Source organism: Eurypyga helias, unplaced genomic scaffold (assembly GCF_000690775.1).
Source record: "Eurypyga helias isolate BGI_N326 unplaced genomic scaffold, ASM69077v1 scaffold24662, whole genome shotgun sequence".
NCBI lineage: Eukaryota > Metazoa > Chordata > Aves > Eurypygiformes > Eurypygidae > Eurypyga > Eurypyga helias.
This window is the reverse complement of record NW_010238209.1, coordinates 306-542: the sequence shown is the minus strand read 5'-3', so window position 1 is coordinate 542 and position 237 is coordinate 306. Positions and strand designations below refer to the sequence as shown.

The window sequence follows — 237 nt, the reverse complement described above, 5'->3', positions numbered from 1 at the left end:
GCCCACTCCCAAGGACATGGGGTTCTCCCATGGTTTGACCTGGGGATCACTCAAAAACCCCCCGTACCAGGGAGCTGGCACCCCACCAGCATCCCTGCAGAAGGCTTTTCCGTGAGGTTTTGGCAGTACCTGGTGCAGGGGGAAGGACAGAGGGACCCTGGCAAGGGACGAGAGAGAAGGCATGAGCAGAAATCAGGCAGGGGACTCACAGGAGGCAGAGGGCATATGCGCCCGAGA

General features: G+C 60.3%; 1 protein-coding gene across 1 annotated transcript in view; it reads right to left on the bottom strand.

Annotated features, from left to right (window-relative positions):
- Positions 1–235, bottom strand: part of INPPL1 (inositol polyphosphate phosphatase-like 1) — a gene marked incomplete at both ends in the record, with an annotated part of 10142 nt that extends 9907 nt beyond the window's left edge. Inside the window, 1 exon segment of the mRNA XM_010147786.1 lies at positions 210–235. Within this exon segment, the coding sequence (XP_010146088.1) occupies positions 210–235 (26 nt within the window).
- Positions 236–237: the final 2 nt, after the last annotated feature.